Source organism: Carcharodon carcharias, chromosome 5 (genome assembly GCF_017639515.1).
Source record: "Carcharodon carcharias isolate sCarCar2 chromosome 5, sCarCar2.pri, whole genome shotgun sequence".
Classification (NCBI taxonomy): Eukaryota; Metazoa; Chordata; class Chondrichthyes; order Lamniformes; family Lamnidae; genus Carcharodon; species Carcharodon carcharias.
This window is the reverse complement of record NC_054471.1, coordinates 107,374,712-107,400,134: the sequence shown is the minus strand read 5'-3', so window position 1 is coordinate 107,400,134 and position 25,423 is coordinate 107,374,712. Positions and strand designations below refer to the sequence as shown.

Here is a 25,423-nt window from a genome sequence, read left to right as displayed (position 1 = left end):
ACCATGAGACATAGGAGCAGAAGTAGGCCATTTGGCCCATCGAGCCTGCTCCGCCATTCAATGAGATCATGGCTGATCTGATAATCCTCAACTCCGCTTTCCTGCCTTTTCCTCATAATTCTTGATTCCCTTGCTGATTAAAAATCTGTCTATCTCAGCCTTAAATACACTTAACGACCCAGCCTCTACAGCCCTTTGTTGTAAAAAATTCCACAGATTCACTACCTCCTGAGAGAAGAAATTCATCCTCATTTCTGTCTTAAATAGATGACCTGTTACTCTGAGATTATGCCCTCTGGTTCTAGACTCTCCCACAAGGGGGAACAACCTCTCAGCATCTACCCTGTCAAGTCCCCTAAGAATCTTATATGTTTCAATAAGGTCACGTCTCATTCTTCTAAACCCCATAAGTATAGGCCCAACCTACTCAACCTCTCATAAGAAAATCCCTCCATACCCAGGATCAACTTAGTGAACCTTCTTTGGACTGCCTCCAATATCTTTCCATAGGTAAGGGGACCAAAACTGTTCACAGTATTCTAGGTGTGGGCTAACTGTTGCCTTGTATAGTTTTAGCAAAACTTCCTTATTTTTATACTCCATTCCCTTTGAAATAAAGGCCAACATTCCATTTGCCTTCCCTATTACCTGCTGAACTTGTATGCTAGCTTTTTGTGATTCATACATGAGGACCCCCAAATCCCTCTGTGCTGCAGCGTTCTGCAGTCTTTCTCTATTTAAGTAATATTTAGCTCCTCTATTCTTCCTGTCAAAGTGCATAACCTCATATTTTCCCACATTATATTCATCTGCCAAGTTTTACCCACTCACTTAACCTGTCTATATCCCTATGTAGAGTCTTTGTGTCAACTTCACCGCTTGCTCTCCCACCTATTTTTGTGTCATCCAGAAACTTGGTGATAGTACATTCACTTCCTTCATCCAAGTCATTAATATATATTGTAAATAATTGTGGCCCCAGCATTGATCCCTGTGGCACTCCACTAGTTACAGGTTGCCATCCTGAAAATGCCCCCCTTATCTCAACTCTCTGTCTTCTATTCGTTAGACAACCTTCTATCCATGCTAATATACTACTCCCAACACCATGGGCTCTTATCTTACTAAGTAGCCTTATGTGTGGAACCTTATCAAACGCCTTTTGGAAATCCAAATATATTACATCTACTGGTTCCCCTTTATCTACCCTGCTTGTTACCTCATCAAAGAATTCTAATAAATTTGTCACATGATTTCCCCTTCATGAAGCCATGCTGACTCTGCTTGATTATATTATGCATTTCTAAATGCTCTGCTATTACATCCTTTCTAATAGATTCTAACATTTCCCAATGATGGATGTTAAGCTAATTGGCCTATAGTTACCTGTTTTTTGTCTCCCTCCCACCCCTTGCTGAATAGGGGTGTTACATTAGCAGTTTTCCAATCCTCTGAGACTTTGCCAGAATCTAAAGATTCTTGGGAGATTACTACCAGTACATCCACTATCTCTGAAGCCAGTTCCTTTAATATCCTAGGGTGCAACCTATCAGGTCCAGGAACTTATCAGCCTTTAGTCCCATTAGTTTCACTAGTACTTTTTCTCTAGAGATAGTTATTGTATTTATTTCCTCCCCAGCCCCACTTTTGCCCCTTGTTTATTTATTATTTTTAGAATACTATTCTACCGTGAAGACCGATGCAGAGTATTTATTCAACTGCTCTGCCATTTCCTGGTTCCCCATTATTATTTCGTCAGCCTCATTCTCTAAGGGGCCTATGTTCACTTTGGCCTCTCTTTTTTATATATTTATAGAAGTTCTTACTGTCCGTTTTTTATATTACTTGCTAGTTTACCCTCAATCTTTATTTTCTTCTTCTTTATTCCTTTTTTGGTCATCTTTTATTGGTTTTTAAAACTTTCCCAATCCTCTGGTTTACCACTAATCTTTGCCACATTGTATGGTTTTTTTCTTTCAATTTGATGTCATCCTTAACTTGCTTGGTTAACCATGATTGGTTTATCCCCTTCCTTGAATCCTTCTTCCTCACTGGGATATATCTTTGCTCTGAGTCATGAAATATTTTCTTAAATGTCTGACATTGTTCATCAACCATCTTTTCTGCTAAACTGCTTTCTCAGTCCATTCCAGCCAACTCTGCCCTCATTACTTTGTAATTACCCTTATTTAAGTTTAGCACAGTTCCTTCTGACCCAAGTTTCTCATTCTCAAACTGAATACTAAATTCTACCATGTTATAGTCACTGTTTCCTAGGGGATCTTTTACTCAGATCATTTATTAAAACTGCCTCATTACACATTACCAAAATAATCTGATCTGTAGTTGAATCCACAACATATTGTTCTAGGAAACTGTCCCAAATACACTATGAATTCTTGCTCATGGCTAACTCTGCCAATTTTATTTTTCCAATCTACATGCAGATTGAAGTCAGCCATGATTAATGTACTGGCCTTTTTACATGCCCTCTCATTATCTCCTGATTTATTCGCTGCCCTACAGTATAGCTACTGTTAGGGGGCCTATAGACTACTCCCACCAGTATCTTCTTCCCCTTGTTATTTCTTACCTCCACCCATATGGACTCCACATCTTCCAATCCAAGGTTATTTCTTGCTATCGTACTTATTCCATCTTGTACTAACAAAGCTACCCCACCACCCTTTCCTTCCTGCCTGTCCTTTCAAAAAGTCACATACCCCTGAATATTTAGTTCCCAGCTGGGCAAGGAGGCTGGGTGCGGGCAGGCATGCAGCTATTTTATGTGGGTGGACCAATTAAGGCTCGCCCAGTGTGACAAGCACCCAGAAGCTCTGGGTGTAATGTAGGACGGGCAGCCCTGGGAAGCAGTTTAGTTAGTTAATTAATGGCCTTAATAGGCCTTTTACAGTTCGGTGGGGGCGCAGCCGACTCCGCTGTGTGTCCGCTGAACTGAGGATCGGAATGACGAGCGGTGACTTTGGGACGCACACCTGACGTCACTGCGTGTTATTTTATACGTCGGCAAGCGGGGCCCGCCCCCACATGCCGACCAGAAGATTCAGGCCCATGTCTCCGTAATGGCTAAAAGATCATACCTATTAATCTCTATTTGTGCCGTTAGTTCATTTATTTTGTTCCGAATACTACGTGCATTTAAGTAGAGCCATTAATTTTGCCTTTTTACCATTTTTTCCCTCTTTGACTCTATTTGCTGCTTTTTTTATGTTCGTATGCTGTGTCCCTTCGTGTCATACACTGAATATCATTCCCTAAATAGCTGCCCTGCATGCTGCCATATCCTTTTGCATCATAAGCCTATGTATCCTCTCTCCAGAACCCTCCCACCCCCACCTCTATTTAGTTTAATGGCCTCTCTACAGCCCTAGTTATTCAGTTCACCAGGTAACTGGTCCCAGCATGGTTCAAGTGAAGCCTATCCCACCAGAACAGCTCCCTTCTACCCTAGTACTGGTGCCAGTGCCTGATGAACTGAAACCCATTCCTCCCACACCAATCTTTGAGCCATGCATTTAACTCCTTGACTTTAATTACCTTATGCCAGTTTGCCCATGGCTCAGGTAGTAATCCCGAGATTATTACCTTGGAGGTTCTGCTTTTTATTTTAGCTCCTAACTGTTCAAATTTTTTTTAGCAGAATCTCCTTTCTAGTCCTATCATTGTCGTTGGTACCAACGTGGAGGATGACAACTGGATCCCTCCCCTCCCTCTCCAAGTTCCTCTCCAGCCCTGAGGAGATATCCTTAACCCTGGCACCGGGCAGGCAACATAGCCTTTGGGACTCACACTCACGGCTGCAGAGAACAATATCTATCCCCCTAATTATACTGTTGCCTACCACTACTACGTTCCTATTTCCTCCTCCCACTTGAATGGTTCCCTGTACCACAGTGCCGTGGTCAGTTCACTCATCCTCCCTGCAGTCCCCGCTCTCATTCACACAGCTTGCAAGAACCTCATAATTGTTGGACAATTGGAGACTCCTTCAATGCTACCCCCTGGGTTCCCATACCTGCCTCACCTGCACTCATCTCCTCCTGTCCCTGATCCTAGGTCAAATTTGAATTAATCTGAAGGTTGTGACCGCCTCCTGGAGCAAAGTGTCCAGGTAACTTTCCCCCTTCCTTGATGTGGTGCAATGTCTGCAGCTCAGACTCCAGCTCCTCAACTCGATCCGACGTTTCTTGAGCTGCAAACACTTACTACAGATATGTTCACTCTGGATCACCTTGGTGTCCAGCATGTCCCACATCACATGGCCTGCCGTCACTATCCTCTCTTTTTTAATTAATTGCTCTAGTATCCCTGGTCTTTACACTTGAAGAATCCATTGCTCTTTACACTTTGTTGTAATTAATTTTTTTACACCAGTATCGATCTTATACTTAACAAGCTATTTTTAAGAAAAAGAGTGGAAAAAAAAAGACTAAGGCCTAAACACAATCTAAAAACCTTACTTTTTCTTTAAGGACTAGAAATACTCACCAATCCTACTCACCAATCAGCTGCTTTCCCTGCACTCGCTTCATGTTGTGATTGGTGACATCACTCTCCCCACTCTCTTTTAAATGAAGCTTCCCACAGATCCCTGTGGCACTCCACTAGTTATAGCTTCCCAATCCAAAAAAGACCTATTTTCCCTACTCCTTGCTTCTTGTTACTAACCAATCCTTTATACAATGTTAACCTCAACACCATGTAGTAATCTTTGATGTGGCACCTTATCAAATGCCTTCTGGAAATCCAAGTACACCATATCCACTGGTTCTCCTTTATCCACCTTAAATGCTACTTCATCAAAAAACTGTAATGGGTTAGTTAAATAGTTTCCCTTTCATAACGCCATGTTGACTTTGCCTGATCAAATTGTGATTTTCTAACCTCCTTAATCATGGATTCTAGCAATTACCTTGTGACAGATGTTAGGCTAACTGCTTTCTGCCTCCCTCCTTTCTTGAATAAAGTGTTATATTATCTATTTTCCAATCTGGACCGTTCCAGAATCTAAGGAATTTTGGAAGATTATAACCAATGCATCTAATATCTGTGCCACCTTTTCTTTTAAGACCCTAGGATGTAGGCCTCGAGACCTTAGATCTGAATGTTTTTCTAGTACCTTTTCCCTGGTGATCGTGATTGTTTCAAATTCATCCCTCCCTCCTTATCACTTTTTGATTTTTAAGTATTTTTGAGAAGTTTTCTAAATCTTTTACATTGAAGCCAGACACAAAATACTTGTTCAGCGTCTTTGTAATTTCTTTATTTTCCATTATCGAATCCCCAGACTCGGATTCTAGAGGACCAACACAAGTTTTAGCTACTCTTTTCCTATTCAAATATTTGTAGAAATTCTTACTATTTGCTTTTATATTACTAGCTAGCTTTGTCTCATACTCTTCTTTATGCCCCTTCATTTGTCCGTAACTTCTGCGCTCCCAGCGTCGGATTTGGGGGGGGGGGGTACAATAGTTACCCAGATAAAGTTAGAAGAATTAAAATCTCTTCTAACTTCTGAGTAACTATTGTAAAGAGCCAGACTGACCCCACAGGTCTCCCCAACACCCCCAACTATCCCCTCCATGGGACTCCCCTGACCCTTTCCAACCCCCCTCCCCCGAGCTGCAACACTTCCCACCACCCCCCCTCCCAAATTCTGACATCCCCGGACCTCCAACTCCCACACACCCATTTCCAACCTTGGAACCCCCCCCCCATGACTGCCCCAGATCTCCAACCAATCTCCGCCCATAACATCAGACCCTGCCCCAAACTCAGAACCCCCCCACACCCCTCGGACCGCCCCCACCCCCCTCGACCTCCAGCACCCCCCCACCCCGCCCAACCTCTGATACCCTCCACCCCCCCCCCCCACCACCCTCCAACCTCCGATACCCCTGGAACTCGACTCCCACCCACCTTCCCCAGACCTCCCCCCATGAACCCCCTGAACCTCAGACCAACCCATCACAACTCCCCCGGACTTCGAACTGACCTCCACCATCGATCTCAGACCCCCCCCCCCCCCCCCCCCCCCCCCCCCCCCCCCCCCCCCCCCCCCCCCCCCCCCCCCCCAACCTCGGACCCCCCTGACCTCGGATGCCCACACCCCCCAACCTTAAACTGCACCCCCCACCCCCCCTTCAACATGATCCCCTCGGACCACCCCTAGACCCTCCAACCCTTCGATCCACTCCCCCACCCCGGACCTGTGAGGAATCTTTTGATGCAGGCCCCAAGCAGCTCCGGCGAACGGAAGTGGCAACGTAATTTTCAAGACCAGGTAAGTAGGTATTTATTTCTTCTAATTTCTGTGGGCCAGCACTTTCCGATGTTAGTTGGAAGTTGTAACCTTATATCTTTTTAGTCATTCTTTGCTGGTTCTTAAAATCTGTCCAATCCTCTGACCTACCACTAGTCTTTGCAAATTTGTAAAGTGTTTCTTTCAATTTAATACTATCCTTAATTTCCTTATTTAGTCACGGGTGATGCATCTTTCTCCAAGAGCACTGGAATTATTTTTTGCTGAGAGTTATTAAATATCTCCTTGCCACTGTAACTCTACTGTCCTACCTTTTAACCTAGTTTCCCAGTTCACCTTAGCCAGCTCTGCCTTCATACCTTCAGAGTCACCTTTATTTAGGTTTAAGACACTCCGCCCTTTCAAACTGAACATGGAGTTCTATCATGTTGTGATCACTATCACCTGGAGGCTCCTTTACCATAAGGTTATTGATTAATCCTGACTCATTACATGTTACCAAACCTAACCTACTCCATGGTTGGCTGTAGAATGTACTGCTCTAAGAAATTGTCTTTCTTACAATTCCCATTTATTTCCTCCTGTATGCTCTGTCCTATATTTTATCTACTATTAGGGGGCCTATAAACTACTCCCAGAAGTGACCTCTTCCCTTTACTATTTCTTATCTCTGACCAAACTGACTCTACATCTTGATTTTTCCAATTAAGGTCATCTCTCAGTACTAAACTAATGCTATCTGTAATTAACAGAGCTACCCTACTTTTCCTAGCTTCCTGTCATTCGGATATGTCAAATACCCTTCAATATTCAGGTTCCAACCTTGGTCACCTTTCAACCATAATTCTGTAATGCCTAGGAGATCATAAACATTTATCTCTATCTGTGCTAACAATTCATCCCATTTGTTACAAGTGCTGCGTGTATTCAGATGCAGGGCCTTGAACTCTTTTTTTTTTACTATTTTTGCAATCTCTGGCCTTATCTGCTATGCAATCTTACAATTGTATGTATTTGTGATTGTAAATGTGATTCTGCGTAAACCATTTTGAAACCATGGTCCTCAAATACTCTTTTCCTCAGGCGATTTAAGGCTGAGCTAGATCATTGGAGATGATGATGAATTTCATCTTCTATGTCTGCCTTTGTAGAGAGGAGGCTGCCAAGATATGGAAAATGGTCCATATTTTCCAGGATCTCATTATTGATCTTAATTAATGGGGAGGCGGTGTGGGAAAGTGTTGTGTTGTGGGAGCTGCATGGAAGAGAACCTTATCTTTCCAGGTGTTTAATGAAAGGCCATTTTGCCATATGCTTTGGAGGAGTCGACAATGAGTTCAGTTTCTGAGTGAGCGCAAACACAAGCATCATCTGCACGCTGGAGCTAATTGACAAAGTTGGGGTGATTTTGGTTTTGTATTGAAGACGGCATAGGTTGAACAATTTTGCATCTGCTCTGTAAATTATCTCCATGCCTGTGGATAGTTTGCTGGAGGTGAGCTGCAGTATTGCAGCTAGGAAGATGGAGAAGATGACATGATGTTGTTTCACCCCAGTCTTCACTAAATAGGGAATTATCAACTGAAATAGCTAATTTGTGTATATATTTCTCTATCCCATGAAAAAACAAAAAATCAGGCAAAGGAACACAAGAGTTTCTTTCTGAGTATAAACTTAATTGAAAAAAGCTGCAGAACTACATTTTCAAGTAAGATTTTGGATAATCAATTGTTTCATTTTTGACTTAAAGAGACAGGTTAAGTCAGAGATAGTTGCCCAACCAGCCAGAAATAGAGATGGACAAACATGCAAGTGTTTTTACTCAAGCTACTTTGAATTCCTTTTTTCCATTTTCCTAATGAATTGAATTTTGAAGTATTCTCAGGTGAACACAAAGGCACTGATTATCATTATCCATAACCTGTTAAAAGTGAAAAAATATAATTTTTCTAGTAACCACAACTGTTCTACCTGCTTTAAATTCCATCCACACTGCTTCTCCCAGGACCTAAATAAGCTTTCAATGATCTCTATCTGTGCTTACTTGAGTGTACCTGAAGGCCATTTTCACAAGAGATGGTTGATTCCATACTTGGACCGAGAGCCACTTGGTACTGAGATAACCCTTATCTCACGATAGCTCAACCCTCAGAAAACCTGCAGTGGGCTGCATCTTTCATGTGGTTGCCTGGACTGGCTAGCCCTACCTTCAATGTACTCTTTGAGTAGGCCCTTGAGGGGCTAATATGGAAGCCTGGCATATGCTAAATATTCCAGGCCCAGGTTCTAAGTGGCCACAGATCAGCAGGGTGGAAAATCCTAAGGATAGAGTTCTGGGGTCTTTAGAGCCTTCCTGTTGGACTTCCAAGGCTGCAGTCCTGCTCCTGAGGAGCAGGCACCAACTTATCCTAAATAACCTGGGCAGTCGCAGACAGCAGTGAAGCTGCTATTTACTTCATCAGAGACTGCAGCAAGTTCTTCCCTAGCATTACAGTATATGACAGCAGTGAAGTCCACCATGATCTCTGCCATCTGCTGCACCTCCTTCAGGCCTTCCTGAAAATACCACTGTCCTTTCTGAATCCCTTCTTAGAGAAGCTCAAAGAAGTTAGGTGCAGGCGGCAGCACATGTCACTGCAGTGGGCAGGCTAATTCCCATCCAGGCCCAAGGAAATTTGGGTGAAATTGACCCAAGCTAATTGCGCTGATTGTGATATAGACACTTATTATAACTGTGCCTGATTTCCTTTTTCATTACTTCAAGCTCAGTATAAATTCGCCATCAGCAGAAATCACTTTCACCCCCTCTGTCTCTGTATCTGATGTTCCTTTCTATCTTTTGCCACATCTTTGTCTCTTCCATTCTTTCTGAGCCTTGTGTATTAATAATCACAACAGGAATAAGTTCAGGCAGGTTGTATCTGTAGCTGAAAAATACCCACAGGAATTAACATGTAATTGGCATTCTCCAAACGAGAAACCGCAAAGACGGATGTGAGAGAACTGAAAATGTTACATGAAACAATAGGTTGTTCTTTGCTAAGGTTGAGGATGCAGTACCTAGTATTAGCAACACAGAAGGAAGCTATATCTGACCTGTGTCATGCTACACCTAGGAATGTACTGGTTAACAAAAACTAACAATGATGCCTTAATCAGTGCGTCTGGATAAATAAATAAGTAAATATACCAGCACTGAATTGAGCTAATAAATAGGTTTAGTTAATCGTTCTAGTTCAGTTCTTTTTTCTGCCAAGTATAGACCTCCCATAGGCTTTGAAAAAAATCATTATCTTCTTCTAAAGGATTACAGACTATCATGCCAAGTCTTAACTCATGCCCTATTTCTTTCACAATTGCATAAATAATTTCCTCTTTGAAGCTATTCGATTCAAAAATAACTTGCACTTACCTTTAATGAAGCCAAACATCCTTTGACATTTCACAGCTGGGGCAAAGCAAGTGACTGAGCCGGAACTGAGAGTTAGAGAAGATGATTAAAGGTGTGGAGGAGTGGAATGACACTACACAGGAGCTGGAGAAGACTTAGAGGTGACTATAGGTGTGGAGGAGTGAGACTGAGACTGAACAGAAGACGGGGAATCATAAAATGATACAGTACAAAAGGAAGATATTCAACCTATTTTGCCTGTGCCAGCTCTTTGAAAGATATAGCCAATTAGTCCAATTAATCAGCAATACAAAAAGAAAGACATCCTTCATGACCTAAAGATGTCCCAAAGATTAGGGGTGGTGACTGAGGAAATTGGGGGATGGACAAGACTGAGACTGAGCAGCTGCAAGAAGAACTAGAGTAGCTGACGAAGGCTTGGGAAGGCGACAGAAAATGTAGAGAGTAAGTAGGTGCATTGGAACAGGTGATATAGGCAGTGGAGCCATATGATGGACCACAGAATAGAGGAAAGAGATTGATCCAGCGATTCAAAGACCAGGGAGAGGATAAGGAAGGAACAGTGCACCATGTGGATAGTTGTTTAGGATATCATGGATTTTGACCAGGGCAATCTTTTTTGCAATGAGCATTGCAAAAGTAGAAAAAAATACTTGAATGGGGAATGATGGAGAGAGGTGGACGTGGCAATTATGTTTGATGACTTTAGAAAGGAAAGAACTTTAGAGTTGGAATGGCAGCATCGGCGGAGAAGAAAAGAGTTGACGTTTCAAGTCCTCATGACCCTTCAACAGAACTGGTTGAAGGGTCATGAGGACTCGAAACGTCAACTCTTTTCTTCTCCCCCGATGCTGCCAGACCTGCTGAGTTTTTCCAGGTAGTTCTGTTTTTGTTTTGGATTTCCAGCATCCGCAGTTTTTTGTTTTTATCTTTAGAGGTTGGAATGGTTGTTAGAGAAGATGGAAGGATAGAGGGTGGGCTTTTTAGGGAGAAGGTGGATTTTAGGGAGATGGTTGATGATAGTGGCAGTTATGAAAGGATTTAAAGAATAATTTAAAGAAAGGGAGGGTTTGACAATGTCAAAACAATGACTCAAGGAAATATAGGTGAATGGTCAAGAGCCAGGCCAGGAAGAAGTTGAGGTTGCAAGTGATGGGTCTTTTGGAAGAGTTCAATCTAGTAAGGGCTTTCCTGGAGATAAATTACACTCGGGTACTTTTCAATGATTGAAAATGGCACTTAGCCAAATGGCTGTCATCATGTGCGAGTCTGAGTATTGACTCTTGATGTGCCATTCAGCTAGGGGGAGGGGTCTCACAGTGAAGAACAATTGCCACACCCAGACAATTGGTCATTATATTTAGCACTTTAGCACCCATTTTTTTGGTGCTACATGTGCCTTTTTGGTTCCAAAATGTAGTCAGTGATATGCTGCATCTGTCAAAAATGTTCAGTCTAGGCTGATTGTGATCTCAACCAGAGTATAACACTGATTAGACATTAGTGCTGCCATTCTGGAGTTCAATATGCTCCAGCTAACCTTGTTTCTTAAACATACACAGCTAAACATGAGTTCAATATCAGAAAGGTACCCATTCCCCTTCAAAAGTGCTATTTAAAGGGATTATCAACTACTTTCAAGTTAGTTGCTGCTCCCCTTTACTGCAAATGCAGATGTGTCTGGTGTTTTCTGGGCTTCCTTAAAGTTGCCAAAGTTTACAGAAAATGATATGGCACATGCTGAAGGACTTTGTCCTGACTTCAAGAATCCTGCACAAACCACTTGCTCCTACACGTGGTAATATGTATCCCCCTTGGACTACAGCATGACAGGGAAAATGAATAGAGGTAACACAAAGCAGGATAAGCTGCTGGAAGGGCGAGAAGGACTCTGAGCATGAGGCCATATCCACCCAGGGTGATCAAGGGAAAATTCTCCTACCTGAACTTCAGCGACGAACTGTGATTCAGGTGTCACCTCCTCACTGAGGTCATGCTTACTAAAATCTTCCACCAGCTGTCAGCTCAGAGCAGGACAGGATAGTATTGTCTGTGGCTATGAAAGTGACCTTGGCCATGAACTTTTATGCATTGGGTTTCTTCCAAGCTGGACCAGGTATTATTTGCAACACCTCCCACTTTGTCATCCATTGTTACATAAGAGAGGTTACTGAGGCTCTGAATTCCAAGGCAGTAAAATGCATTTCATTCTCTCTCACCAGAGAGAAGCAAGTGGAGCAAACATATGGTTTTTCAAAGTCTTTCCAGTAGCTGGGTGTCATTGACTTGTATATCACCTTGGGGTACAACATATGAACTTTGAGATGGTATGTGGCCGTAAAGCAGCGTATCATGCAAGTCAATGCCTGGTATCCTGGCAGAAGCCATGATGTCTTTATCTGCATCAGTCTGCTCTGGTATCTGCAACTGAGCTACCACAACAAACTAGAGGGTGACTACTGGTTGACAAGGGCTATTGCTTGATGACATGGCCCATGAATCTGTTGTACAACCCATGCATTAGTGGGCAGCATGCTGCCACACAAACTTTGATAGAGCGGACTATAGGCATGCTGAATTGACAGTTCTGCTGCCTGGAACTCTCTGTAGGAGCCCTCCAGCACTCAGTAGAGCAGATGTCATGATTCGCAATAGTCTTTTGCATGCTTCACAGCCTCACCATCACAAAGGCACAGACCTTTTCACCAGCTTTATGCCGATTAGCTGAGCAGCAGCAGGAGAAAAAGACATAGGAGGCAACCAACATAGCCCTTTCTGACTGAGCTGTCTGTGATCTACTCATCCAACTGCAACACTAATTCCACATTCACCAACAGCCCTTACTTTCCTTCTGTCACTAACCATCACAGCGTCCACTTGGCTACACAATGCAAAATAAAGGAAACTACAAAATAAACATTTCAAAGCAAATTTAGAAATCAAATCATGTCATATTGCATACAAATGGCAACTAATCACCCTTGTGCATTCCGTTAGTGCCGGCTTTGCATGTACCTTTGTCTGCTTTGTGCTGCTATGAAATGCTACCCCAGTGGCTGTAGTCGCAGCAAGCATGGCAGTAAACTGAACTTGCATGAGAGCAGTCTGAGCTTCCATGGGAGCAAACTGATCTTGCATAACTTCAGTCTGAGCTTCCACAGCAGCAGCCAGACATTAGGTGGTTTCTGCTTGTGCACTAATTGAAGTTGCCGCATCAGCCATCGGATGCTGGTTCATGGCTGGGTGTTAATGAAGTTGGCCACCACTTCCAGGCTGAAAAGGTTGGGCTCCAATTTCTGTGCAACGTCCTGTGCCAAGTTGGTGCTGGACTCCTACATACCTTTCGACATTGCACGCAGGCTTTCTGGCAAACCTGCCAATACATCAAGCATTTAATTGAGCATACCCATCAGCTTTCTGTAGCCAGCTCCATCAAAGTGTTCATCTGAGTCCTCTGTAGCAGAACTCGTGTGCAACCTTCCTCCTCTGTGAGGAAGACACGAGTAACATCCCCAAAATTCAAGAGAGTTGGGAGGGCCAGAGGTGAGTATGGTGGCCATTACCAAGGAGAAGGTGCTAGGAAAACTGAAAGGTCTGAAAGTGGATAAATCACCTGGACCAGATGGATTACACCCCAGAGTTCTGAAGGAGATAGCTGAAGAGATAGTGGAGGCATTAGTGGTGATCTTTCAGGAATCACTGAAGTCAGGGAGGGTCCCAGATGACTGGAAAATCGCTAATGTAACCCCCCCTGTTTAAGAAGGGAGTGAGGCAAAAGACGGGAAATTACAGGCCGATTAGCCTGACCGTTGGTAAGATTTTAGAGTCCATTATTAAGGATAAGATTTCAGAATACTTGGAAGTGCATGGTAAAATTGGGCAAAGTCAGCATGGCTTCAGCAGGGGGAGGTCATGCCTGACAAATCTATTAGAATTCTTTGAGGAGGTAACGAGCAGGTTAGACAGAGGAGAGCCAATGGATGTTATCTACTTGGACTTCCAGAAAGCCTTTGACAAGGTGCCGCACAGGAGGCTGCTCAGTAATATAAGAGCCCATGGTGTTAGAGGCAAGGTACTAGCATGGATAGAAGATTGGCTGTCTGGCAGGAGGCAGAGAGTGGGGATAAGGAGGTCCTTCTCAGGATGGCAAGGGTCAGTGTTGGGACCACAACTTTTCACTTTATACGTTAATGATCTAGGTGAAGGAATTGAAGGCATTCTGGCTAAGTTTGCAGATTGGTGGAGGGACAGGTAGTATTGAGGAGGTGGGGATGCTGCAGAAGGATTTGGACAGGTTAGGAGAATGGGCAAAGAAGTGGCAGATGGAATACAACGTGGGGAAGTGTGAGGTCATACACTTTGGTAAGAAGAATAGAGGCATAGATTATTTTCTAAATGGGGAGAGAATTCAGAAATCTGGAGTGCAAAGGTCCAGGATTCTCTTAAGGTTAATTTGCAGGTTGAGTCAGTAGTTAGGAAAGCAAATGCAATGTTGGTATTTATTTCAAGAGGACTAGAATATAAAAGCAGGGATGTGCTCCTGAGGCTTTATAAGGCTCTGGTCAGACCACATTTAGAATATTGTGAGCAATTTTGGGCCCCGTATCTCAGGAAGGTTGTGCTGGCCCTGGAGAGGGCCCAGAGGAGGTTCATGAGAACAAACCCAGGAATGAAAGGATTGACATATGAGGAATGTTTGAGGACTCTGGGTCTATACTCGATGGAGTTTAGAAGGATGAGGGGGGATCTGATTGAAACTTACAGAATACTGAAAGGCCTGGATAGAGTGGATGTGGGGAAGATGTTTCTATTAGTAGGAGAGACTAGGACCCGAGGGCACAGCCTCAGAGTAAAGGGAAGACCTTTTAGAACAGAGATGAGGAGAAACTTCTTTAGCCAGAGAGTGGTGAATCTATGGAATTCATTGCCACAGAAGGCTGTGGAGGCCAGGTCAATGAGTGTATTTAAGACCGAGATAGATAAGTTCTTGATTGGTAAGGGGATCAAAGGTTACGGGCAGAAAGCGGGAGAATAGGGTTGAGAAACTTATCAACCATGATTGAATGGTGGAGCAGACTCGATGGGCCGAGTGGCCTAATTTCTGCTCCTATGTCTTATGGTCTTATGGCCCTCTGGTGAGCTGGCACCTGTACTACCCTTGTCCCTGACTGCAGGCCACTCTGGTCCAATGTCTCAACTTGTGCAGATCCCACCTCAAAGCTATTCTCTAAAGTATGCGTAATGTCAGTATCTGAGTTCGTGGCTGCGGGTGTGAGAGCCAGTGACAGTGTTTCTTCTGCATCACTGTATTCCTGCTCTTCCACCTCTAACTCTTCCATGACTGCTTAACCAATTGAAGTTCTTGGGTATCTGAAAGAAAGGCACAAGTGTATGGTTGTGGTGAGGGGAGCTGGGGCAGGGCAGGGGGAGAAGCAAGAGGTGTATGTTTACACCAAGTGCAACTTGTAAATCAGAAGATACCATGGGTTGAGAGGGAAATAGGATTTGACAAGGAGGATTAGAAATGAGAATACTGTCACCTTTGATGGTTTCAGCCCTGCTGCTGGCAAGGCCTCAGTGAGGGCCATTCCAATGATGGTGAACACCATTTCCTCCAAAAGAAAGAAATGCAGTTATTCCTGTCTTCTGATGGTTAGCTGCTGTTGCCTTTGATTATGCAGCAGTTTGTCCTACAAAAGTAGGAAATTGTCAGTGAGTATAATGCAATTTGTGGTTGGAGTGAAAGTGGACATTGGCAAAACCAAAGTGATGCATTATCTTAAAATCACTAAGAAATGTTCATATATTCACCGAAGAAAAAGAACTAGAACAGGTGCAAGAATTCAAGTATTTAGGAAACTAGATATCTGCAGATGGAAAGTGCAGCAAAGAAATAAGAATAATGAAAACAATGGGAAAGGCCATATTTGGTAAGAAGAGAGTTGCTAACCGGAAAGCTGAATGAACAACTCAAGAAGAGACTTCTAAAGACTTGATTTTGAGTGTTATTTTATTTGGACTTGAGACCTGGACCTTATGAAAAATGGAGACCAATTTGCTAAAAAGCTTTGAAATGTGGAATTGGAGGAGAATGGAAAGGATCTGCTGGACAGTAAAGGTAGCAAATGATGAAGTGCTGTGGAGAGTGAACGATCAAGGAACTTTGCTGAATATAATTAGGAACAGAGAGTTTGGGAGGGCACATCTTAAGAGGAAACAGACTTGTAAGAGATGTTATGGAGGGAAGATTTCAAGGAAAAAGAGGTAGAGTAAAGAGAATACCAATGCTGGGTGGCTTGAAATTTGAAGTAAATTAGTGGCAAATGAAAAGATTGGCACAGGATAGAGAGACATGGAAGGACTACTGTGATCCAAGAACCTGCCTTTGGGCAGTGCACATGTGATGATGATGATGATGATGTAAGGTGTTTAGAATGTGTGGCTGTCATGGTTGAACAGCTGGCAGTGTGCTTAAGCTGTGAGATATGGGTATGAGATTTGTAGGAAAGATGAAGCTATGAATGTGAAGTATGAGTTGTGATTGATGTACTGTTAGTTGGTGAGCAATGGGGACTACCTACTTCCAATGCCTTTGTAAAATTTGTCCCGAGAGCCTCCTGGTCCACTATAGACCACTCACCGTTCTCCTCTGCCCCACCTACTCCAACAAGGCATCCAACTTTTTTCTATTCATTCATGGGATGTGGGCATTGCTGGCTGGAACAGCATTTATTGCCCATCCCTAACTGCCCCTGAGAAGGCGGTGGTGAACTGCTTTTGTGAACCACTGCAGTCCCTGTGGTGTAGGTACATCCACAGTGCTGTTAGGGAAGGAGTTCCAGGATTTTGACCCAACAACATTGAAGGAATGGTGATGCATTTCCAAGTCAGGATGGTGAGTGACTTGGAGGGGAACTTCCAGATGGTGGTGTTCCCATGTGTCTGCTGCCCTTGTCCTTCTAGGTGGTGGCAATCGTGGATTTGTAAGGTACTGTCTTAGGAGTCTTGGTGAGTTCCTGCAGTGCATCTTGTAGATGGTACTCACTGCTGCCACTGTGCGTCGGTGGTGGAGGGAGTGAATGTTTGTGGATGGGGTGCCAATCAAACAAGCTGCTTTGTCCTGAATTGTGTCAAGTTTCTTGAGTGTTGTTGGAGCTGCATTCATCCAGGAAAGGGGTGTGCATTCCATCACACTGCTGACTTGTGTCTTGTAGATGGTGGACAGGCTTTGTGGAGCCAGGAGATGAGTTAGTCACTGCAGGATTCCTAGCCTCTGACTTGTTGTCGCTACAGTATTTATATGGCTAGCCTAGTTCAGTTTCTGGTCAGTGGTAACCCCTAGGATGTTGATAGTGGGGTATTCAGTGATGGTAATGCCATTGACTGTCAGGGGCCGATGGTTAGATTCTCTCTTGTTGGAGATGGTCATTGCCTGGCACTTGGGTGACGTACTTGCCACTTGTCAGCCCAAGTCTGGATATTTTCCAGGTCTTGCTGCATTTGGACATGGACAGCTTCAGTATCTGAGGAGTCGCGAATGGTGCTGAACATTGTGCAATCATCAGCGAATATCCTTACTTCTGACCTTATGATGGAAGAAAGATCATTGATGAAGCAGCTGAAGACGGTTGGGCCTAGGACTCTACCCTGAGGAATCCTGCAGTGATGTCCTGGAGCTTTTTCATATGTTGCCCCATAATTCACTCTTCTTTCTGCTCAGACACCCTTCCACAAACAACTCTAGCACCTGCACCAGCGAGATTGTACCTCTCTTTAAAAGGTACAGGCTGGCTTTAATTAGTGTTGGCTAGCTTTAAGTGGTACTAATCTCGCACAAACTTGAATCCTCTGCTGATACGTGCTGCATTCAACGAGACATTTAGTGCTAACTGCATGCAGGAAGCATGCAAATTAGAAGGCAGCATAAAGTTCACGTGCTGCCTCCGCTAGAAACAATGAGTGCGGGTTAATCATGCACCAAGGTCCAGGCCCCCCAACTTATCAGGGGCTTTAAATTTAGCTCTGACTCATTTTCTTTCCAGGATTAGTGGGTTGATTTTTCTTCCCACTGCTATCCTTGGACACCAGTGCCATTTGTAGCATGCCTGTCATGTCCTGGCTGAGATTGTTTCACTCAACAAAATGAATGTGGGGCTTAGCTGTGGTTTTGATTTACTTAGTATTGACTGGATGTGGATTGGATCCTGACACATATGCAAGGCTTTCCCCCAGGTGCTATTACAAGTCTGAACGAGTCCGTCATATCAAATTGTACAAGCTAGGTGGCAGATTCTAATACCTGTTTTCCTAGTATGTGGTTCAGCAATAGAAAGCTTTTCAAATGGGTAAAGACTAAAACCCCAGCTGACAAGTTCACTACTTTATACTCAGCCATTGTAAAATACACTTTTGGCTTTTGTGAGATACATTTCTGATTATTGAAGACTTAGCAATGTTGTCTCTTCAGAATGTCTTATTTCTTTATACCATAATATGTCTTGCCTTACGATGTGAATCTGTAGTTCACCTTTATCTCCTCCTATCCTGCAGGCATTGACTCAAGCTCAAAAATCGACACATGCCTCTCCCAAATGGTTGTGTGTCCTTGGATAGTAAGTGTTGGAGGCCTATTCGATAATGAGATTCACTCAATACCCACGTACATACATTTTGAGCTGTTAGCAACTGGCACAAATAAACCTAGTCATTCTTTCTTCACTTCCTCACTTGGGACGCTAATACCGAGCCAACCAGCAGAATTCGGGTAACTTGGTTTAGCTCAGGGATCAAATTTGAGACTAACCATGGTTCAGTAATACGTTACAGTGTATTTCCTTGCCAAGTGAGCCTTTGGGTTTGTTGGGCTTTGTCCTTATTGTTGTTGGTTCCCAGTTAAGTGAGGTACGCCACATGCATGTATTTATCACTCCACATACCTCTAAGTGGCCTCTGTAATGCCAACCCATCTTTTCAGCTGCAGGTTTCATGACATGGAAAAAAACAGGAAGAGGAAGAGATAAGGTTTATCCACAAAGTAGAAAATCAACAAATAAAAGAAACTATTAATAGAAATATTCCTTCCTAGAGCAAGTCTAGATGTTGATATCAAATTATAGTTATATTTATAATTTTTTTCCAATAACTTCAATAAGTTATTGGTTGATTTCCTGTGACTTTGCATACAAAAGTAGCAGACAGGTAAAAGGAAAGGGCAGAGGAGTGGAGAGTGAAAGAGAGAAGAGGAGGGAGAGGGAATAGGAAAGGAGAAATGAGTAGATTGGGTGAGAATGGGGAGGAGACTAGGGACAGGAAAGGAGTGGTCAAGGAGAAGAGCAGGTGGGGAAATGAAGAAAGAGGAGAGGAGGCGATAGGGAGGTGGAGAGGAAAAGTGTTGGAGGGGAGGGTGAGGATGGAGAGATGCAGTGGCTTTGTAGGAAGGTGAAGAAAAATGGGCTAGATAGAGGGTGGAGTGGGGAGACAGGAAGAAGGGAGAGGAGGACAAGGATGCATTACGAAAGAGATGGAGGGAAATGGAAGGGGAGAGGTGTGAATAAGAGGATTGGAGAGGAGAGGAAGGAAAGGGTGAAAGAGCATATGGGTAGAGAGGAAAGAAGGTGAGAATAGAAGAGGAGGGGAAAAGAAACAATGGATAGTGATGGCTCATTATTTTAATATATAATAGATATCTTGGCTATAGCAATGTGGATGGCATCATTCGCGGTACTGATGTCACCTTGTTGGTGAGACTGACTTTTTACTTTCCCTCATTCTCTCATTTAGTTTGACAAGTGGACTGATTCACAGCGTCGCAAGGTTCTTCTCAACCTGTTTGAAAGGTGTTCTGCATCTCAGTTGAAATTCTGTGAGCAACATTTGCGTAGCAAAGTTCCTGCAGAAGCTCTGGATTTCACTTGTTACCTTCCCAGAGTGCTGGCTTTGTACATCTTTTCCTTCTTGGATCCAAGGAGCCTTTGCCGCTGTGCACAGGTAACATTAATCAGAGGTTTAACATGGTGTTTTCACAAATAGAAAGATAAACTGCCTTTGGTTCCTTATAACAGTAACACTAATTGAAAGCAAAATACTGCGGATGCTGGAAATCTGAAATAAAAACAGAAAATGCTGGAAAAACTCAACAGGTCTGGCAGCATCTGTTTTTATTTATAATAGTTTGTAGAGTAGGTGCTTGTGCAGGATGGGAGAATTTAATCACCCTTACTGTGCGGTCTGTGTAGTTTGCTGTAATTGAAGAGAACTTGATTACATATTGTTCTGGACAGGAGTGGGGGATGGGGGGAGGTGTTACTTTCAAACAGCCCTGATTTCTCCTGTCACCACCTATCCGTAAACAGAAATGTGTTTTTGATTTTTGATTTCCCCCTTTATAAGTTTTGGAGTGATCCAATCCTCAATTAACAATCCCACAGCAAACTTAAGATAGAGGAAGATCAGAGGGTTAGTTTATTTCACATACAGTCAAAAAGAGAGCACGTAACCTCGGTTGTTCACACAATAAAAGAGGGAAAAAAGAAAGAAAAAGGTATAGGGCAAAGACCACAGACAAAATAGAAATTATTGATTCACGTGAATCCAGATTCCAGAATCAAATGTCCACTGGTGCATTCCTTCAGATGTTGGCAGGCTGAAGCTGATGTTGTCTAATCCAATTTTCCAATAGTAGTGATTTCCACAATGGGAGAGGTACAATGGGAGAGGCACAATTTAAACCTAGACAGAGTTCAGTTTCTGATGCTGTTCTGTTAATGGAAGATGGAAAACTGTCTCTTTTAGCTTCACAAGGTGATATTACGGTTCTAGCAGCTTCGTTGGGGTGGGGTGGGAGGCGGGGGAGGTGGTTGTCATGCTACATAACTCCCACTTCTTCCCTTTGGTTTGGACAAAGGATGTATATTCCTGGTCTGGATTCTTGAGATTGTTAATGTTTCATCCATTAATAAGTTTAATAGGTTTCAGGGTCCCTTTGTCCTTGCAGACGTATCGTCTCCGTTGGCCAGAGCTCTGCCTTAGAAATGTAAAGAGCCTTTATGCATTTCCTTGGAATTTGATTTCCGCAGTCACGAGAGCATTAACGCCTCTTTAGAGACAATGAGGTCCCTGCTATTTTCTGAAGACTAGAAATTCCTTTTGTGTGAGTCGTGGCTAGTCAGTCTCCAGTCAGTGTAAAGCCTTTGTCCATTTTTTAAAAAATAATAATTTTATGAAGTAGTTAGGATGATATAGACATATATATTTTCCTTCGTATCTTCTGGGCATGACAATATTATCACACAAACTCCAGGTGTAGGGGTTTCTGTAATACAGAGCTGCTCCTCTGCTATGGAGCAGCAGCAGTTTGAAGAAGCCATCCTCAATGCTTGCATGACTAGGATTATGTCCAAAATTTGATGAAAATGTGGGTATATTTTGACTATTCCTAAAGTCAGAGCAATATTCTGGACTTTGTGCGCTAAATCTGGACTTGTACAGCCCACTTCTACCTATTAAAGAAAGAAAGAACCGGATGGCTATTTCAAAGAGTAGACTTGGGCACGATAGCCTCCTTCCAAGCTGTATGATTCTAGAAAGATAACGGTAAATACCTGGCAGACAGAAGCTCTAAATTTAGAACTCTCAGACAACTTGTTCTTTTGTTGTGGCTGACACCGGTAAGGCCCGCATTCTTCGCAACTTTACATAGCACTCTAACCACCTCAGGACACCTCAAAGTGTTTCACACCCAATTAAATACTTATGAAATGTAGTCACTATTGTAATGTAACAAAAAATGGCAGCCAATTTGTACATAGCAAGGTCCCACAAACAACAATGAGATAATCTGTTTTGTTATTGTTGAGGGGTAAGTATTGGTCAGGACACTGGACACTGCTTTTCTTTGAACTGTGTCAGAAAGAGCAGACAGAGGCTTGCTTTAACTTGTTATCTGAAAAATAAAACTTCCAACAGTGCAGCTCTCCCTCAGTACTGCACTGGGAGTGTCAGCCCAAGTTTCTGGAATGGGACTTGAACCACGAACTTCTTACACAGACATGAGAGTACAAGAAACTGATCCAAAGATGATGCTTGTTCTGTTACAGTGACATTCCTTGAATATAATGTTAGTGCAGGCATAGTCGCCCCAGATGCACTGAGACTCAAGCACTGTCTTCTGGAACTGTTTTATGGCATGACAGCTTTTCACTGCTTTCACACAATGAGACTGATGAACACACAGACTTACATGTGTATGTTGCTGGTATTGTTGCTCCTCAGATCTCACTAAAAATGAGCTGTGTCCTTTCTGCTATGCCCTAGGTGAGCTGGCATTGGAAGGATTTGGCTGAATTGGATCAACTTTGGATGCCAAAATGTCTGAGACTGGGCTGGTATATCAGCTTCTCACCAACTCTCTATGAACAAAGAATCTGGAAGAGGCACTATATTGAGATGGTGAAGGAACTGAATGTCACCAAACCAATGGTTAGTAACATATCCCTATGCACACAGAGTTTATTGCATTCATTAATTTGGTAGCTGTAATTATGCTTACATTTCCAGTATTAGGACAGATAACAGACCCTGTAACTGAAAACCTATGAAAAGTTGTAGAGATGTTTCTAAGGAAAGACTAACTGTCATATTACTGTGTATAGCACTGTTACAGGTCTCAAAGCTATTAAAGGAATGTAAAAATAAATGCACTTTAAAATATGTCTATTGTATATTATATAATGTACATGTAAGAATTAATGCATTGTTCATTATTTTGTAGAACAAAAATTTTCTTTTTTAAATTGAAGTGTTTGACACTATGACAGATCCCAAGACTAGTCAGTCTTTGTATTTGCTGAATTTGTAACTTGGCCTGGAATATTTAAAATGGAAAATGTCTGAAAGTTGCTGTCACTGTTGTTCCTTTGTCTTAACTTGAGAGCTAGCTGGCAAATGCACCCCAGGAGTATTGTACATTAATTTCAATTTTAAATTGGTCCAATTAACTGCATTGTTAAAAGGATATGCTTAAATTCTCAGTCATTAGGGGCACACATGTAAATAAATTGTGCAGAACATGATTCTAAGTAACTTGTCTGATGAGGCTCAGTGCTGAGTTAGGTTGTTTGCACCTGTGAATTCCTTATGGGAGAAATTAGTTCACATAGTGCCTCTTCGGGTGGTGCTGCTTTGGCAGTTGGTTAACTCAGTTGGCTAGATGTGTAGAGTTTGATGCAAAATAACGCCAACAGTGTGGGTTCAATCCTGGTATCGGCTGTGGTAGTTCATGGAGGCTTGCCCCATGCTTGTTGGGTGATGCCCCTCAAGCTATAAGTAATCAATTGTCCCTTTCTTCTTACAAATGCTGTCAGCATTCAGGTAAAGATCCTTTAATTTTATCTTTTTACCGTCTTTGCCTTTCTGACCTTATTTGCTGGTACACTCATGTTTGTACGCTTTGTTCCTTCCATTAACCATATCATTAACCTAAACTATTGCCTTGTCCTTTCTCTTTAACTTTCCAAATCTCCCTCATGTGAACTGTGTCACACTCTATTTAGTTAGATCGTGAAGAATGATCCTTTGTAGGTTCTGTCAGTCCTTAATTAGTATAGTAAAGTGAAATAGGAAACTGAAGAACATGGAGAATCAGTCTCTGAACTTACCTCCAAACTAGCAAAACAAAGGTAATATTGCCATTTCATCCTAATTAATCAACAATAAACCTCATTTATGTAGCTCCTTGAAAGTAGTAAAACATCCCAAGGAGCTAAACCAAAACTGACCAGCTTTGAATGAAGCTTGCAGTGGTAGAGCAGAGACATGGATGTGGCGCCACTACCAGAGCTGTTACGCAGACTCAGGTTGATTTGTCGAGGGCAGGCAACGCCAACGGCTGCGACCTGCATGGTGTTCTTCATTGATATCATTGAAGAAACCTGAGTCGGCTGGTTAGGTGTCTGCCCACGACTCTGCCTACTCCCGGTGAATTGATGAAGTCTGTATAAAAGGCAGTGCTACTAGCAATGGCATGCCAATGCACCCAGGTCAACACTGGTAGGATGGCAACCACCATGGAGACCTTGGTCCAGGACATTGGTCCTGCACTGCTGCATGGACTAAACTCCATCACTGAGGCCATAGTTGGCTTCCAACAGTGTCAACATGAGAGGGGTGTGGGGAGGCTCGATCTCAATCCAGCTTTCCCTTCTCCTCAAGCAGTTAGCCAGGGACCCTGGGCCACTCATAGGAAGGGGATCAGCAGGTGCACACTCCGGGGCCATCCATCCAGGTGACTCCAGGAGTGTCCGGCCCATCCAAATCCTCTGTTCCGTGACCCCAGCAAATCCAGCTCCAAAGGCTGAGGAGGGTGCCACTGCCACGCAGCAGGACCCCAAAAGCAGGTCAGGGCCCTCCAGGTCCTGGCCCTCCAGATGTCGCCCGTCCAGGTTATCACAGACAGGGCTTAGCAGTCAGCAGGCTGCCTGTGCACAGGTGTTACTCACTTGTACATGATGTTCGCTTTGTTAATAAACTCCCAAGAATTTCTCCTTGCCTATGGCTCCTTGTTCTGATGAGCAATGTTTGTGTCACTCAGATGTGAAAGCTTGGTCCCTGCACAAGATAAAGGCAGGTGTCTCAGTCCAGGGCCTCTTTCCTGTGCTTTGTGCAACCTTCCCAGCACACTGATAGTGTGTCTTCACTGTCACTGGTCACGTGAGTCATGCCTGTACCTTGATGGGGCTTGTCATTGCTGCTAGAATGTCCTGAGCCAGTGGCACAGAGTTCTGTCACTCTCTCTGTGTGCTTCCAGCATCCATGAGGTGCATCAGCATCTTTGTCCAGTGACAGCGTTGTCCTGAAGGATTCAACTCACAAAGAATACCATAGGATCAGGAGAAGTTGAAGTTTCCCCACTGCATCTCCATGATATGACCCTGTTCACAGAGTGCAAGCCGTTAGCCAGACAGGAGCCAGGTATTCACATAAGCTATGAGAGGATCAACGGACTGTCCCCACTGCATGTCATCATCATCCTCCTGGAACGGGTCAATGGACATCCGCTGCATTTCCATGACATGAGCCTTATCACAGAGGGTATATGTGCTGCCATACAGGAGTCATATGTTCACAGATGCAATGTGAGGATCTGTGGTGTCTCCTCACAGCATGTCGTCATCATCCTCCATGAATCTGGCAGTCATGACGGCCTTCCAAGTGCTCCTGGCTCATCTGGCCAGTGCGATGGCCTCATCTCCATATTCCTTGCCTTTGATGACCTCCTCACCCTCATCACTGTCGGCGTCCTCCTCATCGAAGGAGACGTGCAGTTCCTCCATCTCCTCCTCAGCCAGCTCCTGTCCCTGTTGCAACACCAGGTTGTGAAGGGCGCAGCAAGCGACGACGATGCATGACACCCTCTGTGGACTGTATTGCAGGGCTCCACCAGACCGGTCCAGCCACTGGAACCTCATTTTCAACATTGCAATGGTTTGCTCCACCAAGCTGCGAGTTGCAGCATGAGCCTTGTTGTACCTTCTCCTTGCTGCACCCTGAGGCTGCCCCATGGGTGTCATCAGACATGTCCTATTCAAAAAGTATTCAAAAAATCATTAGATCCTGGAAAGGTCCCAGTGCATTGGAAAACTGCAAATGTAACACCTCTGTTCAAGAAAGGAGGGAGACAGAAAGCAGGAAACTATAGTCTGCTTACCCTAATATCTATCATTGGGAAAATG

At 43.5% G+C, this 25,423-nt stretch overlaps 1 protein-coding gene across 4 annotated transcripts in view; it reads left to right on the top strand.

Moving 5' to 3' along the window:
• The window catches only part of fbxo16 (F-box protein 16), a 71,635-nt gene that overhangs the window by 12,713 nt on the left and 33,499 nt on the right, over positions 1-25,423 (top strand). For all 4 annotated transcript variants that reach the window (XM_041187305.1, XM_041187302.1, XM_041187304.1 and 1 more), the window contains 2 exons: positions 19,476-19,682; positions 22,008-22,172. In XM_041187305.1, the coding sequence (XP_041043239.1) occupies positions 19,476-19,682; positions 22,008-22,172 (372 nt within the window). The remainder of the gene's footprint in view (positions 1-19,475; positions 19,683-22,007; positions 22,173-25,423) is intronic.